This window comes from Neovison vison, chromosome 5 (assembly GCF_020171115.1).
Source record: "Neovison vison isolate M4711 chromosome 5, ASM_NN_V1, whole genome shotgun sequence".
NCBI classification, from domain to species: Eukaryota; Metazoa; Chordata; class Mammalia; order Carnivora; family Mustelidae; genus Neogale; species Neogale vison.
The window spans coordinates 55,895,554-55,917,081 of record NC_058095.1 but is presented as its reverse complement, the minus strand read 5'-3'; the positions used below and the strand labels follow the sequence as shown (position 1 = coordinate 55,917,081).

Here is a 21,528-nt window from a genome sequence, read left to right as displayed (position 1 = left end):
GGATAGGTATCAGCCACTGAAGGGACTTTTTAAGATAAGATGAAGTCTGAGAAAGGAAAATCTGGTGAGTGGATTAGCCAGCTGGGTCGCTGGGAGGTTCCAGGTCGAGACCCAAGGACCAAGGGGTAAGTCCCAGGAGGAAATCCGTACGTGGAAAACCCACTCTTTCACTTTTGTAGGGAAAGGAAGGAAACTGTGGAAAAGACGTATGAGCTTAACTCTAGAAAATGAGACCTTGAGTTCTAGCTTCATCGTCTCCTGATTCCGTAGAAGTTTCTCAAGCTGAGGTCCCTAGTAGTTCAGAAAGGTAACAGCCTGAGCTCCTAATGACAACCAGGTGTCCGCAGGCTCCCTCAGGAGGCCTCACCCCGCATTGGGTGCAAAAGTGTGTTTAAGGGCATTTTCCAAGGTTATGGGTCCATAACTTTCAGTGGCATTTGGGGACTCCTGAGCCCCAAGCCGAATTTGGGCCTGGCCGTGTCTCGGGCTGGGAGGAGGAGTGAGGAGACGCAGTTTCCTACCCATGAAGCAAGCAAGACCAGAGCCAAGACAAAGAAGCTTTAATAGCGAGTGGTGGGACTGGCCCTGGGGCCGGTGCTCTGGTTAACTGCGGCAGCAGAAAAAGCGCACATCGTTGAGAGCGGTGTCGTCCAGGAGGCCCCTCGGCTGCTCCACCTTGGTCTGCAAACCGCACATGCCTTTGGGACAGGCCTTACTCCACTCTCCAAAGTCACCCCAGGCCAGGCCGGACCCCTCCAGCTCAGTGCCGTCGGAGCAGCGGAAGCGCACGTTGTTGGCCGCCGTGTTGTCCCCCCGGGTCTCCGGGTCCTCCACACGCAGTGAGAAAGCTACGAGGAAGCCATCCCCGGGACACCACAGGGGCTCACTCCACATGCCCCACCTGCGAGGGAAGGGGAGAAGCTCTACTTCTGGGTCCTCCCCCTACCCCCTTCCCGACCCAGCTTTGCGGTCTCCTCAGGGGGTGCTGCACGACCCGGGTGGGTGGGGTCTCATCACCTGACCTCCGCCAAGGGGCGGAGGGGCGGTCTCCACCCACTCCCCAGGTCTAAGTTGCCCCACAGCCCTGGAGGAAGCTTTTAGTGCGGTGGGTGGGAGTGTAACTGGCTAAGGGGCATATCCGCATCCTGGGGGCCCTTTGGACCCTGTTCCGCACCTTCCAGACTGGGACTGCACCACTTGCTTGTTGCGCTCTGCGTTCCCCCGCGAGCAGTGCAGTCGGATCCCGTTCAAAGCAGTGTCATCGCCAGGAATGCCTTGGGGGGGCTCCTCCTGGGTAGGGCCATCGGATGGGTAAGGACCAGTTAAAAGACTGTTATGCTGTGTTCCCCGCCCGGGGTCGTGCATCTCCCTCCTCAGAGACCTAGGCCTGAACCCCCACCTTGAGCGAGAACCCGCTGGCGAAGAATCCATCAGGACACATCTCGGGCCAGGCCCAGTCACCCCAAGGACCCCCGTTGGTCACGTCGATGACCGATGCGTAGTCGCTCAGACGGTCTGCTGGTGCGTGTCCCCAGCAGGTGGCCCATAGCAGCAGCAACAGCTGGGCTCCTGGCCCCCTCTCCATCCTGCAGCCTCTCTGAGCCTGGCCCCTTACGCAGATTTATACCATCTCTGTTCCTCTGAAGGCTCTGATTACAGAAGGGCTCCCTGGATTAAGTGACACCCGAAACTAATCCATTCCGGGAAACTTGCACATTCCACCTCTGCTCAAGGAGACAGAGGCTTCCAGCGCCGGAGAAGAGGAGAAGGGGCCCAGAGAACTGACCAACAGTTGAATGAACCCCACCCCTCAACTGAGCATTTACTGCAGGCTCTTTCTGGTTCTGTTCTGCTGGCATTGTTACTCAATCCTCACGGCGGGTGTAGGAGGGGGGATTACCCTTTCTACTCCGCAGATGGTGGAAATGGGGCTTAGAGATGGCAAGCAACAGCCTAAGATCAACGTCAGCAAGCTGGGAAATGCTCCAACTCTGGGAAGTGGAGAGACCCTCCGTCTGGGGATGGAAAGGATGTTCTGATATGCTGGAGAGGATGGGTAACCAGCAACCTTAGGGACCTCCAGGATTGGAGGGAGCATTAGAGGGAGAGATGGGGCAAGAATCCAGAAACTGTGCGAGCTAGAAAGGACCTCCTTAGTGACTGCAGCCCTGACTCCCAGAGAATCTGGGGTACCCCTTCCCCTAAGAAGAAAACATACACAGAAAGGAACAATTCTAGGAAGTTTATGGACAGGGGATTAAGAACCCCTAAGAACAAGAGATGCTGTTTTTTGGTTGTGTGTGTGTGTGTGTGTGTGATTGATTTATCTATTTGACACAGAGGGAGAGCAGAAGCAGGGGGAGCAGCAAGCCGAGGGAGAAGCAGCAGGCTCAGGCTCCCTGTGGAGCAGGGAGCCCCACGTGAGACTCGACCCCAGGACCCTGAGGTCATAACTGGAGCCTAAGGCAGATCCTTAATGGACTGAGGCACAAAGGCATCCCAAGAGATGCTGTTTCCGCCATCACTTCCTGGGTCCTTCCCCTGAGTGTTTTCCTAGCTATGACCACCAGGTGGACTCCTATTTGGGGAAGAAGCAAAAAAGGCTCATGTATCATGGGGTACACCACCCGATTTGCCTGCTCTCCACACTTTCCTGTGTTTATTCAATACATATTTATATAGCAATAATGTATTTTGGCCTAGGCTAAGTGCTACAAATAGAACAGCAACCAGGAAAAACAAGGCTCCTGTCTTCATCGGAGCCCACATCTGCATGGAGGAGACGTGATACATTTTCCACAGGACCTGGAGCTGTGTGAAGGCTCTTTTGTCTTCTTGAGGCTTAGGACTGGGCCTGGATGCAGACATAGTTCATAAAGTTTGGTTTGAAGAATAATGGGGGGGGGCGTGCTTGCCTGGCTCAGTCCATAGAGCATACTACTCCTGACCTTCAGGTCATGAGTTCAAGCCCTATGTTGGGCAGAGAGATTACTTAAACACACACACACACACACACACACCCAAAAAAATGAGTAATGGGAGAGCCGGAACCAATCTGGGGTTTAACAGAAACTAAGCCGCAAAAATGTAAACGTATAAAACATCCAGATGGAGACAGGTCCCCTGGAGACAGGCTTGTGAATTTAGAAGGGGGTACTTCCTGGACCCCAGGTGCCCTGCGTTTGAACTTCATAGGGAAAGATTTATGGAGCAGTTGTGGTAAGATTTTCCACATACAGTGTTTGCACATACCTTACCATTTAATCCTCAGGTGAGATCGACAAAGTACCTATTATTGTCCTCAATTTACAGTGGCGAGAATTCAAGCCCAGAGCTAATGTAGGGCCCGCGCCATGGCTCAGTGGGAGAGCTGGTTCGACCCCAGGCCCTCTTTCTCTTACTACCACCTGGCCCCACCCGGAAGGCAAACGCAGAGACCTGTGGTCGCTGACGAACCCATTCCCCCACCGCCATCCTCTTCATCGGTGAATCCCCCTAGTCCTTTTCATCCGGTCCTTCCCCGCGGGGATGCTGCCCTCTGGGGCAAAGGGCACAGGGGAAGGGGACTTAGTGGGTTAATTATTAACCCTTAGCAACTTAGGGCTTCTACCGAGACGCAGGGACAAGGGGTGGCTTGGGCTGGAGAGGGGGCGATGGCCCCGGCAGCAGCCGTCGGCATCGCGTTGCTTCGGCTGGCCTCGCGGCGCTGGGTCCGCCACGCGATTCCTCTCGCGCTCCTCTTGCTGCTGCTGCTTTCTGTGTGCGCTTGGAGCTCGCGTGAGTGCTCGCCGCCCTCCTCGGCTCGGTGAGGAACGGGGAAGCCAAACGCTGGGGACCTAAGCCCCCTCTCCGAGCCCTCAGCGCTCGGCCTCGCCCCTCCCCAGGCTCCCCCCTAGGCTGCGGATCCTGGACGCAGCCGTGCATTCCCGAGGGCAAGCCGCCGGTCCAGGTATGTCCGGATAGGGCTGGGGTCGGGAGCTCCGGGTGGGACCCCGATCGCGGGCACGGGGCCGGGCTGAGGATCGGGTGACCGGCGGGTCCTGCGCCTTGGCTCCCCTCTCCCGTCCGCAGCCGAGTGCGGCAGGAGAGACGCCAGCCAGAGGGCTGCTGGGCGAAGGAGACCCAGCGGGCTAGGGGTTCTGCTCCCGCCCCCTTCCGCGCGTGTCTACCCCCAGGTCCCGCGACAGTCGGTTTCCCTGGAGGCCCCCGAGTGGGAAGAGCCTCCGTGTGGGGGCCCCCAGGGCGTGCTGGGCCACGTGATGGGGCCGTTCCGCGCCAGCCTGGACCCCGAAGGGGACCTGGCTTTGTCGCAGTACCTAGCCGGATGGAGGGCGCTGGTCAGGTGAGCGCTCTCGCGCCCCCCACCCGGCGCAGCCTCCCGGGGCTCCCCCCGCCCCCTCTCCAACCAGGGCGCTCTGTCCGCCACCGAACACGCAGGTTCCTAAGTCCCCTCGGCTCCATCTTCGCCTTCGCCACGAGCGAGGCCTTCGCCAAAGTGACAGCCCTCGAGGCTCGAGTGCACGGCCCGGAGGCGGCGCACTACTCGTCGCTGCTGGACATGGCGGCGTGGGAGCGGCGGGAGGGACGGCTGGAGCGCCCCGGCGTCGCCCCGCGAGACACCGCCAGCTCCTCGGGCTCCCGGATCCTGCTCTTGCTGCACCGAGCGCTGCGCTGGTCCCAACTCTGCCTCCACCGGGTGGCGACCGGGACGCTCGGAGGCCCGGACGCCGGCGTGCAGTGCAGCGACGCGTACCGCACGGTCCTGGGCCCGCACCACCCCTGGGTGGTCCGCCAGGCCGCCCGCCTCGCGTTCGTCGCCTTCCCGGGTCGCGGCCGCTGGCTGGAGCTCGCGTGCCCGGGCGCCGGGGAGGCGGAGGCGCGGGCCGCGCTGGTCCGGGTGGCGGGCACCCTGGAAGATGTCTACAACCGCACCCAGGGCCTGCTGGCCGAGCGCAGCCTACTCCAGCTGGCCTGAAGCCCCCGGCGGGCCAGACGCGCCGAGACCCAACCTCCTGGCTTCTGGCCGGCAGGCCCACTGCGTCCGCTCAGTGGGCGGGGACGCCGGAGCCACGCCTCCGAGTGACGTCGATGCCTGGAGGGCCCGCCCCCGACAGGGTTGGGTAACGCCCCGCCCGCTCTGCGCAGCCGCGGGACGAGGGGCGGTGCCGTGGGAATAAAACGCGATCGTGGGGCGCGGCGGGTTCGGGGCGTCTCGTGCGATGACTGCAGGCGCTGGAGGGAAGTGGAAACAATGGACGTGGGAAGATGCGTCATCCCTGTTCCCGGCAGCCGGAGACTCACGCTCCCAGCCACTCCCAAGGCTGCGGGTGCCAACTGCGTGCCCAGTCTCCGGCCCAGCCCTGCGCCCCGAGCCCCGGCCCAGCGCGGCCGGCTGCTTGCCGGGCTCGCCCGCACACGCCGCCGATGCAGCCCCCGCCCCCGGAGCCGCACCTCTCCGTGTGCACCGCGGTCCCTGCGTTCGGCCGCCCGAGCGTGAAAGCTGCGCGCCAGGACGCACCCGCGGGCGCACGGCTCCTGCAAAGGCCCCCTTGACCGCTCCCACGGCAACAGGGAACGGGCAAGTGGCCGTTTCACACGCTGAGAACTCAAAGGGTGGGTCCGGCCCACTTTCCTCCTGCACCCCAGAATCCTGTCTGTGCAGCTTCTGTTACGTGTCTTCACCGGAATGTCTGCTAGAATCTCACATGTCCCAACCTGAGCTTCCGATGCCTTCCCTCCCCGAAGGTACTTCCTCCAGTCTCTGCCAGGGCAGTACATGACCACTCACTCTTCCACGTTCTTAAGCCAGAAAGTTGGTAGTCGTCCTGACTTTTGTTTCTCTCTCATCCCACCCACATCTGATCTGCTGAATCTGACCATTTCCCACTATCTCCACTGCCGTGCCCCTTGTCAAGCCACCTTTATGTCTATCACCCGGATTATTACAGTGGCCTCCTAGTTGTCTCTGTGTCCCATACTCGGATTCCCTACTGTGGGTTTTCACAGAGCAGCCAAAGTAGTTTCTTGAAAGATAGATCATATCCCATCACTTCAGGCTCCAAATCTTCCAGTGGCTCCCTATTGCACTCAGACAAAAAAAAAAAAAAAATGGAACTTAAGAAGTAAATTTTCTAGGTTATAGTTTCAGCTGAGAATGATGAAAACCTTCGTAAAGGTCCTGCGTGATCTGACTGCACTGGTCAAATTGACCTCTTGGATTTTCATTCATTATTTCACGCATGATCCTGCCTCAAGATCTTTGTACTGTCTCTTCCCTCTGTCTAGAAAGCATTTCCCTGAAATAGAGAAATGACTTCCCTCACTCCTTCCTTCTGGACTTTACTCAAATGTCTCCTCAGGAAGACCTTCCCTGATTATTCTTTTTTTTTCTTTTTTAAGATTTTAAAAATGTATTTATTTGACAGAGATCACAAGTAGGCAGAGGGGGAGGAGCAGGCTTCCCGCTGAGCGGAGAGACGGATGCGGGGCTGGATCCCAGGACCCCGGAATCATGACCTGAGCTGAAGGCAGAGGCTTTAACCCACTGAGCCTCCCAGGGGCCCCTTCCCCGATGATTCTTGCTAAAATTTCAGCACACACGCACACTCTTCCTATTCCCTTCCCTACTTTTTTTTTTTTTCTTAGCATGAGTCACCGTCTAATAACACGCTGTGTTTTGTAATTATTTGGTGTGTTTTGTTTCCATTGAGAAATGCAAGCTGCACGGGGCAGGGAGTTTCTAGACAGAAATGTCCCCGATGTACATCCAGTGCCTCAAACAGTGCCTGTCTCCTAGTAGACATTCACTAGCCTTTTGTTAAATGAATGTCTGAACACACGAAATGGTTCAGATGGCAGGAGCCTAGAGTCCAAATGAAAAGGGGAGGTTGCAAAGTAATGCAAATGTAATTAGTGCTGCTGAATCATATGACAAAAATGTTTAAAATGCTGAACTTTACATTACATTATATTTTCCTGCAATAAAAAAATTACAAAGTAAAGAGGAGACTTGATTCTGGACAGGTGGTCAGAAGCAGGTTCAAGGAGGATGTTACAAACTACCTTACAGAGCTAGGACTCAGTCTCCAGAGTTCACCTGAAGCAGGGGATCGTTTAGATCAGACTCGCAAATCAAAAACCCGCTCCAGCTGTGGTATGTAGAAGACTTCAGCAGAGTCACAGAAAGACCGCTCCATACAACACCAGGAAAATACATGTTCTTCTCAAGCGCACATATGACATGCTCTAAGAGAGACCGTATGTTAGGCCTCACCATAGCTCAATAAATATTTTTAAAGATTTTATTTATCTATTTGACAGACAGAGATCACAAGCAGGCAGAGAGGCAGACAGAGAAAGTGGGAGGGAAGCAGGCTCCCCGCTGAGCAGAGAGCCCGATGCGGGTGCTTGATCCCAGGACCCTGAGATCACAACCAGAGCCCAAGGCAGAGGCCTAACCCACTGAGGCACCCAGGGGCCCCTAGCTCAATACATTTTAAAAGATTAAAACAATAAATAAAAGATTAGGGGCTCCTGGGTGGCTCGGTCGGTTAAGGGTCTGACTTTTGATTTCAGCCTGGGATCCAGACCTGCGTCAACGGAGAGTCTGTTCAAGATTCACTCTCCATCTCTCAAATAAAAAATCTTTAAAAAAAATAAATAAATAAATTTCAGGGTGCCTGGGTGGCTCAGTGGGTTAAGCCGCTGCCTTCGGTTCAGGTCATGATCTCGGGGTCTTGGGATCGAGTCCCGCATCGGGCTCTTTGCTCAGCGGGGAGCCTGCTTCCCTCTACCTCTCTCTCTGCCTGCCTCTCTGTCTACTTGTGGTCTCTCTCTGTCAAATAAATAAATAAAATCTTTAAATAAATAAATAAATTTCAAAAGACTGAAGTCACAAAATATTCCCTAAAAGGAAATGAAACAGAGATCTGTAACAGGAAGGGATTTGAGAAATTCACAAATACATAGAAAAGAAACAACAGGCTCCTGAACAACCAGTGGGTCAAAGAAGAAATCACAGGGCAAGCATTGTGAGATGAGTGAAAAGGAAAACAAAACACGTTAAAGCTTAGGGTGCAGCACAAGCAGTGCTCACAGGGAAACTTGTCCCTGTAAATGCCTATTTTATTTTATTTTAATTTTTAAAAAAGATTTTATTTATTTATTTGACAGACAGAGATCACAAGTAGGCAGAGAGGCAGGCAGAGAGATGGGGAAGCAGGCTCACTGCTGAGCAGAGAGCCTGATGTGGGGCTCAATCCCAGGACCCTGAGATCATGACCTGAGCCGAAGGCAGAGGCTTAACCCACTGAGCCATCCAGGTGCCCCTGTAAATGCCTATTTTAAAAATGAAGAAAGATCTTAAGTCGATAGATCAAGCATCCGACTTAAGAAACTATAAAAAGGGGCACCTGGGTGGCTCAGTGGGCTAAGCCTCTGCCTTCGGCTCAGGTCATGATCTCACGGTCCTGGGATGGAGCCCCACATCAGGCTCCCTGCTCAGCAGGGTGCCTGCTTCCCACTCTCTCTCTGCCTGCCTCTCTGCCTACTTGTGATCTCTGTTAAATAAATAAATAAATAAAATCTTTTTTAAAAAAACTATAAAAAGAATAAACTAAAACAACAACAACAACAACAAAAAGCAGAAGGAAAGAAATAAAAAAGCCAGAGTGGAGAGGCGCCTGGGTGGCTCAGTCAGTTGGGTGTCTGCCTTCTCAGGATCCTGAGATCAATCCCTGCATCAGGCTTCCTACTCTGCAGGGAGCCTGCTTCTCCCTCTGTCTCTCCCCCTGCTCATTCTCTCCCTCTCTCAAATAAATAAAATATTCTTTTTAATTTCAAAGGCTTTTTAAAAAATATTTTATTTATGTATTTATTAGAGAGAGAGCAGAAAGCAGGGGAGCAGCAGCCAGAGGGAGAACCAGGCTCCCCGCTGAGCAGAGAGCTGATGTAGGACTTGATCCCAGTACCCTGAGAATATGACCTGAATCGAAGGCAGATGCTTAACTGACTGAGCAACCCAAGGGTCTCAAATAAAATGTTTTTTGTTTTGTTTTGTTTTGTTTTAATTTATTTTTTTAAATATTTTTTTAAAGATTTTATTTATTTATTTGAGAGAGACACAGTGAGAGAGAACATGAGCGAGGAGAAGGTTAGAGAGAAGCAGACTCCCCGTGGAGCTGGAAGCCGGATGCGGGACTTGATCCCGCGACTCCGGGATCATGACCTGAGCCGAAGGCAGTCGTCCAACCAACTGAGCCACCCAGGCGTCCCTTTGTTTTAATTTATTTAAATGTTCGTGGGGTGCCTTGGTGGCTCAGTGTGTTAAAGGTCTTTAGATCGAGCCCAGCATCTGGCTCTCTGCTCAGCAGGGAGCCTGCTTCCCTTCCTCTCTCTCTGCCTGCCCCTCTGCCTACTTGTGATCTCTGTCTGTCAAATAAATAAATAAAATCTAAAAAAACATTTTTAAAATGTTCGTTTCAAAGAATACCAATAAAGGAAATGAAAAGACAATCAATAGAATGGGAGAAAATATTTGCAAATCATATGCCTGCCAAAGGCTTAGTATCTAGAAATAAAAAAGAACGCCTAGGATTCAACAATAAAAAGATAACCCAATTTTGGGGGTCTGGCTGGCTCAGTTGCTGGAGTATATGATGCTTCACCTCGGGCTTGTGAGCCGAAGACCCACGATGAGTGTAGAAGACCCACGATGAGTGTAGAGATTACTTAAAAATAATAATAGAATAAAAATAAAACAGGCCAAGGATTTAAATAGACATTTCTCCAAAGAAGATATGCAAATGGCCCATTAGCACGTGAAAATATGCTGAACATCACTAATCAATAAGGAAATGGGGGTGGGGGCCACCCAAGATGCCCCTTCGCGCCCAGGAGGACGGCCACAACAGGAAGCGCACAGTGACCGTCAGCAAAGACGCGGAGAGACGCGGTGCTCACGGATGCACGCGGGGCTGGCGGACCCCTCCGGGGCAGCTGCTATGGGGAACTGTCATTTCCGAAAAATGCTAAATCCAGAGTTCCTTTCTTTCTTCAAGTCTTTGGCAGCGAGCACAAGCAGGCAGAGCGGCAGACAGAAGGAAAAACAGAAGCAGTCTTCCCGTCGAGCAGGGAGTCCGATGCGGGGCTCGATTCCAGGACCCCGGGCTCATGCCCTGAGCCGAAGGCCCACGCTTGACTGACTGAGCCCCCAGGCGCCCCAAGCCTGAGTTCCTACATGACCGAGCAATTCCACTCCGAGTGTACGGTCCTAGGTGTATACACCCAAGAGAAGCGAGGCCTGTGCGGCCATTCTAGTTCAGAGACGCCCAAAAGCACCCCAAGACTCTGAACCGCGACGCCCTTCAGATTACGTCAGACCCGCGCAGCCCGATGGGAAACGTAGTCCATCCACACCGTCGTGGGCGCTTTTCTGCTCGTCGACCGCCCACCCTGACGTCAAGCGTTCACCGTCGCAAAAGAATCTTCCCTGCGCCGTTGCTTTCCCTTCCGCCGTCAATCGTGACTTAGCTTCGCCCGCAGACGGCTCCACGGCCGGACTGAAGAGAGTGACAGGGCGCTTTACGACAGTTGCTTTGTGGCAGTGCCGGAGGAGGAAGATGGCGGCCACCTTAGTAGCCGCTCGAGGCTTGGGGTCCGCGCCGGCCTGGGGTCCCGAGGCCATTACCCCGGACTGGGAAGGCCGGGAAGTCTCCACAGGGGTGAGAAGGCACCCGGGGTTCAGGAGATGTGCGCAAACTTCGATGCGATGGGAGGAGGAGGCCTGCGTGGGTTTGGAACACGGGATAGGGGGGGTAGAGGTGGTCTGATGCTGGAGCGCCGAAGAGGTGTCCTGAGGATGTTGGAGAGGGACGCCGGAGCGCGGAGCCCGGAGTCTCACGGGACGAGGGTTTCCGGCCGGCGTGGGCCCTCTGGGGATGTGGGGATTGGAAACCTGGTACTGTGCGGGGGTGCTGAGACCCCGGGAGATTTGCTGGCGGGTCGGTGGCGTACGACTTGCGTGTTCTAGGGGACTGCACTGAGGGGTTGTTGGGGTTTGCGTACGCGGGAGAATGGGAAGGGGCTCGGACTCACCCCTTTCTCCTTCCCCCAGACCACGATCATGGCCGTGCAGTTTGAAGGGGGCGTGGTTCTGGGAGCCGACTCCAGAACGACCACTGGGTGAGCTCCGGACAGGTCTTGGCCGGGCGTCCCGTCTTTCCCTCCCTTCCTTCCTTCCAAGCCTGGCAGGCCGTCTTGACCCTCCACAGTCCCCTCCTTGGACTGAAGGATCTGTTCCAGCTCCCATTACTTCCCAATTTCCCTTTCTTACGTTTTGGAGACATTTTTGCGAAAGTCTCTGCTGGCTTCTGTTTGGGTGGGAACTAATGGGAAATGCTGAGCCCCGGGAGTGGGCAGTAGTGGGATAGGGGTGGGAGACGAGTGGGATCGCCCCGTCACGGCCCTGCCACCCTTTAGGTCCTACATCGCCAATCGAGTGACTGACAAGCTGACCCCTATTCACGATCGCATCTTCTGCTGCCGCTCGGGCTCAGCGGCTGACACGCAGGCAGTAGCCGATGCGGTCACTTACCAGCTCGGTTTCCACAGGTACCTGTGGGCAGGGGAGGGGCGGGTATCCGCATGGAGTTGGGACCCCAGGTGCTAAATGCTCTGACTCCCAGGCCCAGAGGCTACCTTTCCTTGTCACTCTCCCCACCCTCTAGCATTGAGCTGAATGAGCCTCCACTGGTCCACACAGCAGCCAGCCTCTTCAAGGAGATGTGTTACCGATACCGGGAGGACCTGATGGCAGGAATCATCATTGCGGGCTGGGACCCCCAGGAGGGAGGGCAGGTGAGATACCTCACCCCCACCCCCAACAGAGCACAGGCCTTTGATCCTCTCCCCACCCCACCCATTTTCTGTTTTTCTTCCCAGTCTGTACCTCCCAGACCGGTCCCACATGGGCCGCTGTATGTCCGTGTGCTGCCGTTGGTATAGCCGGTGACTCTTCTCATCTTTCCATCTGGCAGGTGTACTCAGTGCCCATGGGGGGTATGATGGTAAGGCAGTCCTTCGCCATCGGGGGCTCTGGGAGCTCCTACATCTATGGCTACGTTGATGCGACCTACCGGGAAGGCATGACCAAGGACGAGTGTCTGCAGTTCACTGCCAATGGTGCGGACTTGGCTTTCTGGGCCTGTGAACACCAGCCCTCATATCCAAGCCACCCGCATATCCATTCCTCACTCCTTGTGAAGCCGGCATCTGACCCTGACCCCAGCTTTCTTTTGTTCGCAGCTCTCGCCTTGGCCATGGAGCGGGACGGCTCCAGCGGAGGGGTGATCCGCCTGGCAGCCATCGCAGAATCAGGGGTGGAGCGGCAGGTACTTTTGGGAGACCAGATTCCCAAATTCACCATTGCCACTTTGCCACCTCCCTGATTCCCGGAATTCTGGGATACGATGGGAGACACCCCCTAGGGACGTAAACTTCAATAAACAGTTTTTCCGAAAGAATCTACTCTGAGGTTCTTTTCTTGACCTCAACCCTGTGCTTGTTTGGCCCACTCCTGTGTGGGCAAAGCTCTGCTCTGAGCGGGGAGGGACAAACCTTTGCAAGAGTGGTTTTCAAACCTCTTGTCCAGCCCACCTTCCCCCACACTCCCTTTCCTCCACCATACCAGGTCCTTAGGACACCAAGGTATGGTTGAAATGGGAGCTCCCAACAAACGGCCCACCCCCTTCCCTATTCCAGCCCAGGGCGGAAGTCAGAATCCTGCCTGGGCCTGGGGCCACGTCCCCTCGATCTGCCTCCTGCTTGTCATCATGGCTGGCTACTGACCCAAAGGCCAGAGGGCCTCGGATCTCTGGCCCAGACTCATGGTCCCCGCCCTCCACACTCACTTGTGTCACCTCATCTTGTCAGGAGCAGCAGCGAGATTGCATTCACTTTGGGGACAGAGGTGGACCTTGTTTGCAGCTAGCGTTGAAGATGGATATGGGGGTGGGGCTGGGAGCACTGTGGGGCAGCCCTGAAAGCTGTCATTCCCACAGGGGTGTGATGGTGAGCCGGTCTTCAGACCCTGGGGTGGGAGGCTGAGGGCAGACTCCGGGCCCCCACGGCCATCCCCACTCAAGCGGGGGACCCAGAGGAGCTCTGTGTGTGCGTGTGGTCACGGTGCCCGTTTTCCCTCCAGCTCTGACGATAAGGGAACTGTAGGAACCACGTTGGAAACCTTGGTCCTAGAATACGATCCTGCCCTGGGGGATTTTCGAGGCTACAAGGGAGGCTTCCTAAGGAGGCGGGAGGTCCTGCGCTAAGTGCAAAAGAGCAGAGGAAGACGTCTGAACCCAAATGTGCACCTCAAGTTTAAAATACCCGTAGAAAGGGGCGCCTGGGTGGCTCCGTCACTTAAAAGTCCAACTCTGGATCATGGCTGGGGTCATGACCTTGGGGTCCTGGGGTGTAGCCCCGTGTCCCCTCCGTGCTCAGTGGGGAGTCTACGATCCCCTCTCCTGCCCCCACCGCCCCTTCCCAGCTTGTTCAAGCTCTCTTTCTCTAAAAAATAAATAAATAGATCTTTAAAAAAATAACTCCCAGAGAACTTCTGACTTTTCTGCAAAACCTGTTTACCCAGTCCTCCCTCCCTCAAGGCATCCTAGCTTCCTCCGTCCCCTGCACTCTTCACTGAGCCGGACAGTAGGTCCTAGAACCTCCGTCGGCTTGTTGCCGTCTGAACTGAATGCTGCTCTCCTGTAAGTAATGTGACAGGGATTTCAGGTGTGCGATCTAGTGATTGAACAGCTCTGCTGTGCTCACTGCACACCCCTGTCTTGATCCTAGCCACCATTGTGACTTGGCCACAGGCCGGCAGCGGGCCCATCCATGACCTTGCTGCTGCCACACTTGCCCTCCTGCAGCCTTGTCCGTAGAGCGACCGGAGTGACCTTTCCATGTAAGTGAGAGCGTGTCGTCCCTTGCTTGATCTTCCTCGATGTCTCGCTATCCCATCTAAGATCATACCTTGGCTCCTCTCTGTGACCCAGCTCACCCATCAAGGACCCCCTCCGTGACACTCTGCTCACTGGCTTTTTTCCTCTTCCCTAGGACCTCACGGGTTTTGCCCTTACACTTCCTGTTTTCCTGCCCAGAACTCAGCCTCCCTGATTTTTTTCTTTTAAATAAACTTTTTTTTTTTTTTTAAAGGCATCTCTCCCCCAAGCGTGGAGCTTGTACTCACGACCCCGAGACCAAGAGCCCCGTGTGTGCTCCACCGATGGAGCTGCCCGGCCTCCCATCAGATAAAATTTAGAGCAGTTTTAGGTTCAAGACAGAACCAAGTAGAGGCTTCCCGGCCATCGCGCTTGCCCTCTCGTGCCAGCCTCCACCCTGCTGTCAGCATCGGTGACCGAGAGTTCACACGACACGGGGGTTCCCGATTTCCACTGGACTCCTGACCGCTTGGGTTCCAGCTCCAATGCCACCTTCTGAGCAGCTCCTTCCCAACTACCTGATTCCAGCAGCGCCCTCTATCCCGCTCTCTCAGCACCGTGTAATTTCCTCCGCAGCCGTTGCCCTCTCTGCCCGCTTCTGTGTTTATCTCCCGTCTGTGAGAGGAGCAGGCTCTCTGCTTAGCCCACTGACGTGTCCGCACTGCCCACCAGGAAGTAGTGAATATGCTTCCCCGCCTGGTTCCCTGGTCCCTTCCGGCCTCCAGCCTCTCCCAACAGCACACCGCCCTCAGCTCTGAGCTGGACCTCAGTACACCCCACACCCACTTCTGCCAGCCCCAGCTGGGCTCCGTGGGAGTTCGGCGGCGACATGGTCACCAGCCCCGCAGCCCCTCCGCTCCGGGCTGCCCTCCCCTCCTCCGCTCCAGCACCCGGCCTCCTGGCCTGGGCCGCTGACCACCCCAGCCCGCACACATGCTCCCCTGCACGCAGCCCTGGGTGAGCTCTAAGTATATTTCATGACAAGGTTACGAGAGTCTGGGCTCAGACGGATCACGGAGAAGTCTGGAGAGGGAAGGTTGCAATGGTTGCAATGCGTCCTGGACATTCAGCCCCTGGTCGTCCCCATCAGATGGTGGAGTCGTTGGCAGATGCAAGGTCATGCAGCTGGTGGCGGAAGGAGAGTCGGGCTTTCCGGCTGAAGTAGGCGCCGGAGGAGGGTATACCTCCCTCGGCCACAATGGGGGCCGGAGCCGGGCTGGGATTTGGATCTGGAGGGGCCGCGGGATCCAGGCCTGCAGGGAGATGGGAGGAGGAGGAAGGGTGCTGTGGGACAGCCTTCCCCTTCCTTCCCTGCAAGGAGGAGGAACAAGGCCAAGGGAGCATCCTGGGGCAGGGACAGAGGAGGATGAGAGAGTGGGGCTGCTTTCAATGGCCTGCAACCTATGTGGTCACACGTGGCCTAAAATGCAGAAGGCCTGGGGGGTGGCTGGGAGGCTTTGCTCTTACATCTTGGAGGTGTTCATAATTTTTTTTACCAGGGGGCTTCACTTTCTCATTTTGCACTGGCAGTCCTATCGAGAATCTACCTCCCATCCCGGGAAACAAATGATTCTTTTCCCTTCGCTGGTTTGAACATCTCCCTTTCTCCCCAGAGAGAGAGCGCCCCCCATGTTCCTCGTTCTCCCCCCGTACCTGCTTGTCTCTCAGTCCCCCGCTGTCTCCGGCACCCACACCATGGGAAGCACCATGCCCCCTTGAGACCCATCTCAACAGTGGAGGCCACCAGGATGCTGGGGAATGGCCAGGAGGGGCCCCAGGAGGAGGGGTGTGGCTTCCAAGCCCCCCCAGTGCAGCCCAAACTACCACTTAGCCTCAGACTGCCTGGTGATTACAGGCGCCAGGGGGTGGACGGAGGAGAAGAGGGAGGAGGGAAGAGGTAGACGGGTACCGCAGTCACACACCTCTCCTCTGTGCCCCGGTCACTTGGGGCACTCTCCGGCCTACAGAGAGAAGCAGGAGGACGCTGGAAGGGGAGGGATGGCAGAGACAGACACGGAGGGGCTGGGACGCACAGATGTGCCACAGGAAAGCTGGAAAACCCGGTGCTGGCCGGTACACTGTGGGGGGCTCATTCGTATTCTGGCATGAGAATCCAGGATGCCCGAGATGTCAGATTTTAGAGAATGGTCTATTTTTGTAGAATGAGACCTGCAGGGTGGGGGAACGTTTGGTTCCCGGGGGATGTTCTGGTATTTCTTGTCCCCTTTTCGGAGGACAGTCCTAGTTGATGCACGACGCTGTCCAGGTAGATTCAAGGGACTTGTATGCGTCACCTGGTGTCAGCCTGTCCGCGATCCTTCGAGCCCGGCGTTATTGCCGTCCTGCTCTCCCAGCTGAGGAGCTGGAGGCACAGAGATGGGCAACTTGCCCCGAGGTCACGCCTACCCCTGCCAGGCTGACCCTGGCCCCTCTGAACCCCTCGGTGACCTTCAGGCAATGATGCCTTCAGCCAGGCCTGGGGGCCCGGAGCACCTGCGGCAAGGAGTCTGGATGCCCCCCCACCCCCAGAGAGCAGTGTGAACATCACCTTAGCCTTCCCTGGGGGTGCCTCATGCAACAAAGTTTGGGAAGCACCCCTGCCTATACCCCACCATCAGAAATCTGTTTCATATTTCTCAAACAGCTTGACGGACGTAAAAATCTCCATGCACGTGAATACACACATCCACGTACAGTCCTAGGAGTCTTAGCAAGTGTGTACACCCAGAGACTAGCCACCCCAATCAGAACTTCATATAAATGGGCCGCATGGTGTTACTTTCTGGGGTCCCGTTTCTGTCGGCTTAATGGTTTTGAAATTCACACGAGTTCTATATATCTGCAATTTCCTTGTGTTTTTTGTAATATCACTATTATGGGCATGCACAACATACTTTTGTAAAATTCACCCTTTTAAAGTACACGAGTCATTGGTTTTTGTGATATGTACTGCCATGCAGACGTCGTGACTAATTTTGTAACAATTCCGTCACCCTCAAGAGACCCTGTGTCCCTTTCCAGTCACCCCGCCTTGTTCTCCTCCCCAGCTGCTGGCCACCACTAAGCTACCTCCTGTCCTGGATTTCCCGTACATGAATTCCTATCCTGTGTGGTCCGCTGTGTCTGGCTTCGCTCCCTGTTTCCTGTCGCCCTGTTGTGGCCGGTGGTAGTGCTTGAGTCCTTTCCATGGCTGCGTGATATCGCACCGTAGGGGCTATACCACTTTTTTCTTTTCTTTTCTTTTCTTTTTTTCCAAGATTTTATTTATTTATTTGACAGAGACAACCAGGGGGGAACACAAGCAGGGGGAGTGGGAGAGGAAGAAGCAGTCTCTGTGCTGAGCAGGGAGCCCGATGTGGGGCTCAATCCCAGGACCTGATCGAAGGCAGACGCTTAACTGACTGAGCCACCAGGCACCCTTCTGTATTTATTTTAGGGGAAGAGAGAGAGCAAGCAGGGGAAGGGGAGGGGGAGAGAGAATCTCAAGTAGATCCCCACTGAGCACGGAGCCCTTCTCTGGGCGCGATCCCACAACCCTGAGATCATGACCTGAGCAGAAACCAAGCGTCATCTGCCTAAGCAACTGAGCCTCCCAGGTGCCCCTTAACTGTCTTTCTTTTGACTGATGTATAGTTGACACACAATGTGACCTTAGTTTTAAGGGATTGGACAGTGACCAGACGGGTCTGTACAGCACACTGTGCTCACAAGTGTAACTACAACCCGTCACCATGCGACTCTGTTCCAGTCTCACTGACCGTGACCCCCGTGCTGAACCTGTCATCCCCATGATTTTGTCCTTCCATAGTGGGAAGCCTGGACCTCCCACTCCCTGCCACCCACTTTGCCGCTCACCCCGCACTCTCCGACAGCCAGTGGTTTGTATTGACATCCTGGTTTTGGGAGAAAGAGGATGTTGGGGGGGGCAGAAGGAGAGAAGAAGAATTTTTTTTTAAAAGATTATTTATTTGAGAGAGAGAAGGAGCCAGAGGAAGCAGCAGGCAGAGGGAGAGGGAGAAGGAGACTCCCCACTAAGCAGGAAGCTTATGCGGAGCTCCATCCCAGGACCCTGGGATCATGACCCAAGCCGAAGGCAGATGCCTCACCGACTGAGCCGCCCAGCACTTCTTCAGAGAGAGAATCTTACGCAGGCTCCATGTCCACTGTGGAGCCTGACCCAGGGTTCGATATCAGGACCCTGAGATCATGATCTGAGCCGAAATCAAGAGTCTGACACTTAATTGAGCCACCCAGACATCCCTGTTCATTTGATTTTTAAAATTCTGCATATAAGTGAAATCACATGATGTTTGTCTCTGACTTGTTTCACGTAGCATTATAACGTCCAGACCCATTCATGTTGTTATAAGAGGCAAGATCGCACTCTTTTTTATGGTTGAGTAACATTCCCGTGTGTGTGTGTGTGTGTGTGTGTGTGTGTGTGTACCACATCTTTATCCATTCATCAATCAATGGACATTTAGTTGTAAATAATGTTGCTATAAACATAGGGGTGCATCTACCTTCAAATTGGTGTTTTCGTTTCCTCCGGGTAAACACCCAGCAGTGAAATTACCCGATCATGCACCCAGCTCTACTGTCAGTGTTTTGAGGAACCCCCATGCTGTTTTCCACAGTGGCTGCACCAATTTACATTCCCAGCAACAGAGTACGAGGGTTCCTTTTTCTCCACATCCTCTCCAATGCTTGCTTTTTCCTTCTTTTTCCTATTAGCCATTCTGACAGCTGTGAGGTAGCATCTCACTGTGGTTTTTTTTTTTTAAAGATTTTATTTATTTATTTGACAGGCAGAGATTACAAGTAGGCTGAGAGGCAGGCAGAGAGAGAAGGAGGAAGCAGGCTCCCTGCTGAGCAGAACCCGATGTGGGGCTCCATCCCAGGACCCTGGGATCATGACCTGAGTCAAAGGCAGAGGCTTTAACCCACTGAGCCACCCAGGTGCCTCTCACTGTGGTTTTGATTTGCATTTCCCTGATGACTAAGTGATATGGACCATCTACATCTCCATGTATCTCTTCGCCATCTATAAGTCTTTTTCAGGAAAATGTCTATGCAGGTCCTCTGTCAATATTTAAGTCAGATTGTCGTTTTTGGTATTGAGCTGTACGTGTTGTTTTTTGTTTTCGTTTTTGAGCATGGTCCACACCCAGCATGGAACCCGAGTTCAAACAGGGCTTGGACCAAGCAAGACCCCGAGATCAAGAACTGAGCTGACATCAAGATATCAGACACTTAACCGACTTAAGCCACCCAGGCGCCCCAAAGAAACTCTTCATAGATTTTGGATACTAACCCTTCATTGGATCTACCATATGCAAATATCTTCTCTCATTCAGCAGGTTGGCTTTTAGTTTGGTGTTTCCTTTACTGTGCAGAAACCTCTTATTTTGAGGAAGTCCCTGTAGTTTATTTTTGCTTTTGTTTCCCTCGCCTCGGAAGATGCATCTAGAAAGAGACCTCACTGCCTGCGCCCTCTCAGGCGGTAACTCTGATTTAGGTCCTTCATCTGGTCTGAGTTTACTTTTGACTGTGGTATGAGAAAGTGGTCCGGCTTCATTCTTTCGCATGGACCTGTCCAGTTTTCCCAGAACCATTTACTGAAGAGACCAACTTTTTCCCGCTGGATATTCTGGCTTCCTTTGCCGTGCATGAATTGACCATACAGATGCGGGTTTATTTCTGGGCTCTCTACGCTGTCCCATTGGTCTGTTTTTGTGCCAGTGCCATACTCTTTTGATGATGTATCACTCAACGCTTAACATTTTGAGGAACTGTCTTCCAAGGGGGCCGCACCATTTTACACTGTATTTGCTTCGGTTGCAGAATAACAGTACATCACCACAAACTGATCTAAATAAAAATATTTCTTCTCTTTAAAGAGCACCATTATTTTACTTTTTATTTTTTATTATTATCATTTTTAAATACTTTATTTATTTATTTGACAGAGAGAAAGCAGGAGGAGCAGAGGGAGAGGAAAGAAGCAGGCTCCCCGCAGAGCAACAGCCCAATGTAGAATTCAGTCCCAGGATCCCAGGATCATGACCTGAGCCCAAGCAGATGCTTAACCCACTCAGCAACCCCGGCGCCCCAGAAACACCGTTATTTGAAACACATATGCCCCATTCAGTGAGAAAGTATATGTTTTACGTGTGTCTGATATAGGATTTCCATCCTAAATACAGGGGCGCCCGGCTGGCTCTGTTGGTAGGGCCTGCCACCCTTGATCTCAGGATCCTGAGTTCAAGCCCCAGGCTGGGCTGGAGCGCACCTAAAAAAGTAAAAATACCAAATATATAAAGAATGCATGATTCAATGATAAGACAACGTGATTTTGTTTTTTAATTAGCAATAGAGTGGAACAGACACTTTGCAAAAGAAGACATTCAAGTGGCCAACGAGTGCATGAAACATGGTCACCATCGTGAAGCATCAGACACACGCAGAGAAAACTCCGGTGACAGCTACTGCACGCGCACTGGATGGCCAACACTGAAAAGACTGACAGCATCTAACACTGCCGGTGCCTTGGGAGAGTTGGACCAACATCCCTCGATTGGGCTGCGCAAGAGCGGAGCGACCATTTTGGAAACCAGTTCGACAGTTTCTTGTAACGTTAAAATACCCTTACACACCCGACCCGCCCAGTTACACACCCACCCTCCGACTTACACCTCGACCCCCGACTTACACACCGACTCTCCAACTTACACATCCGACCCTCCGACTTACACACCCGACCTCCAACTTTAACACGCTGACCCTCCGACTTACACACCCGACCGCCAACTTTAACACTACGACCCTCCGACTTACACACCCACCCTCCGACTTACACACACGACCTCCAACTTACACACCGACCCTCCGACTTACACACTCGACATCCGACTTACCGACCCTCCAACTTACACATCCGACCCTCCGACTTACACGCCCGACCCTCCGACTTACACACCCAACCCTCCGACTTACACGCCGACCCACCCACTGCACCCCAGCTGTCCCCCCCGAGAGTGGGAACCGCACCTGCCCGCGAGGCCGCGGCAGGAGTGTTTCCGGACGCTCTGTCGCAAGAGACTGGAACAGTCCAGAGGTCCGTCAAGAGGACAGATAAGGAAACCCGCACTTCGGGAACCACGGCACATCCTGCCTCGTGGAACCTCAGCGCGTCCAGGCTCCCCCCCTCCCCCCGCCCGCCGGTCCCTGGGGAGCAGCTTCGCGTAGAGTCCCGCCCGGGACCAGTGCACAGGGCAAGGTGCACGCTCCCGAGCCCGGGGCCGCGTCCCCCCGTCGCCCTTGCGGGCCGCGCGGGGAAAGAGGGGCCGGCCGCGGGCCCCGCGGCGGGACGGCGCGTGCGCTCGGACAGACGGCGCGGGGCGCGCAGGCGGCGGGGGCGGGCCAGGGCAGACGGGGCGGGCACGGAGGTGAGGCCGGGCGGCCCGCCCCCGGGGGGCCGGCCCCGATTGCCCGCCCCGCCCCGCCCCGGCCGCCCGGGTGTGGGCCCGGC

The 21,528-nt window shown here is 54.6% G+C and overlaps 4 protein-coding genes across 4 annotated transcripts; 2 read left to right on the top strand and 2 right to left on the bottom strand.

The window, feature by feature from the left end:
- Positions 1-560: 560 nt before the first annotated feature.
- VMO1 (vitelline membrane outer layer 1 homolog) lies at positions 561-2,318 on the bottom strand. The gene is made up of 3 exons (XM_044250565.1): positions 1,400-2,318; positions 1,175-1,290; positions 561-901 (listed from the first exon to the last, which is right to left on the bottom strand). Exons 1-3 carry the CDS (start codon positions 1,583-1,585, stop codon positions 604-606), a joined length of 600 nt encoding a protein of 199 aa, XP_044106500.1. The 5' UTR covers positions 1,586-2,318; the 3' UTR covers positions 561-603.
- Positions 2,319-3,653: 1,335 nt separating this feature from the next.
- On the top strand, positions 3,654-5,295 carry GLTPD2 (glycolipid transfer protein domain containing 2). The gene is made up of 4 exons (XM_044248915.1): positions 3,654-3,777; positions 3,885-3,949; positions 4,176-4,342; positions 4,438-5,295. The coding sequence occupies exons 1-4, from the start codon at positions 3,654-3,656 to the stop codon at positions 4,973-4,975; spliced, it is 894 nt and encodes a 297-aa protein (XP_044104850.1). The 3' UTR covers positions 4,976-5,295.
- Positions 5,296-10,519: 5,224 nt separating this feature from the next.
- Positions 10,520-12,521, top strand: PSMB6 (proteasome 20S subunit beta 6). Its single transcript, XM_044250564.1, has 6 exons — positions 10,520-10,721; positions 11,114-11,181; positions 11,479-11,610; positions 11,727-11,856; positions 12,036-12,180; positions 12,304-12,521. Exons 1-6 carry the CDS (start codon positions 10,620-10,622, stop codon positions 12,444-12,446), a joined length of 720 nt encoding a protein of 239 aa, XP_044106499.1. The 5' UTR covers positions 10,520-10,619; the 3' UTR covers positions 12,447-12,521.
- Positions 12,522-15,083: 2,562 nt separating this feature from the next.
- On the bottom strand, positions 15,084-15,723 carry LOC122907749 (uncharacterized protein C17orf114-like). Its single transcript, XM_044250563.1, has 2 exons — positions 15,651-15,723; positions 15,084-15,250 (listed from the first exon to the last, which is right to left on the bottom strand). The coding sequence occupies exons 1-2, from the start codon at positions 15,721-15,723 to the stop codon at positions 15,084-15,086; spliced, it is 240 nt and encodes a 79-aa protein (XP_044106498.1).
- Positions 15,724-21,528: the final 5,805 nt, after the last annotated feature.